The sequence below is a fragment of the Penaeus monodon genome, chromosome 30 (assembly GCF_015228065.2).
Source record: "Penaeus monodon isolate SGIC_2016 chromosome 30, NSTDA_Pmon_1, whole genome shotgun sequence".
NCBI classification, from domain to species: domain Eukaryota; kingdom Metazoa; phylum Arthropoda; class Malacostraca; order Decapoda; family Penaeidae; genus Penaeus; species Penaeus monodon.
The window spans coordinates 3,705,694-3,706,366 of record NC_051415.1 but is presented as its reverse complement, the minus strand read 5'-3'; the positions used below and the strand labels follow the sequence as shown (position 1 = coordinate 3,706,366).

Sequence of the window (673 nt, the reverse complement as noted above, 5' to 3'; positions counted from 1 at the left end):
CTGCAGAGAAAAGCAGAAAAGTTAATCCAACACACCAGTTAATCTTTTTTTCTTATTAACAGCCGTACTCTTACTGCTGTCCATGAAGCTATTTTGGAGGATCTTGTCTACCCCGCTGAGATCGTAGGCAAGAGGATTCGCATCCGTCTGGATGGAACCCGTCTCATCAAGGTTCATCTCGATAAGGCCCAGCAAACTAACATTGAACATAAGGTATGTAAAAGTGCGAGAGTTCCTTTTCAGCGGAAAGTTTTTATGTTGAATGTCCTGGGAATCAAAATTATTGTAGAAAGATTTCCTGTCTTTTGTTTGTGAATTGATAAGCCTTTAAGATAGTTTAATCCATGATGACACTTCTTTCGCGAGTCCTGAGTGTATATCTCTAAGAAGAACTGAATTGAAGTGTTCTAATCAAGTTATTACATTTGTTTTTCTATATATTTATGAAGATTATGGTTTCAGGTTGAAACATTTGCTGCTGTCTACAAGAAACTGACTGGCAAGGTGGTGACCTTCGAGTTCCGTGAAGCCTATTTGTAAATGCAGTGATTAAAGAAAAAAAAAATATAAATGTGTTTTACATCCTGTTGATTGGGTGAATTGGATAACTATTAAGTTTAATGAGGCACAAGTTTGGAGAAATCTTTTGATGGCTTTTGGTAACTTGTTAGAG

At 36.7% G+C, this 673-nt stretch overlaps 1 protein-coding gene across 2 annotated transcripts in view; it reads left to right on the top strand.

Moving 5' to 3' along the window:
• LOC119592465 (40S ribosomal protein S7-like) overlaps positions 1-564 on the top strand; it is a 5,744-nt gene extending 5,180 nt beyond the window's left edge. For both annotated transcript variants that reach the window (XM_037941289.1, XM_037941288.1), the window contains exons 4-5: positions 63-213; positions 463-564. In XM_037941289.1, coding sequence (XP_037797217.1) covers positions 63-213; positions 463-540 — 229 coding nt within the window. In that variant the 3' untranslated portion in view covers positions 541-564. The remainder of the gene's footprint in view (positions 1-62; positions 214-462) is intronic.
• The last annotated feature ends 109 nt before the right edge of the window (positions 565-673 follow it).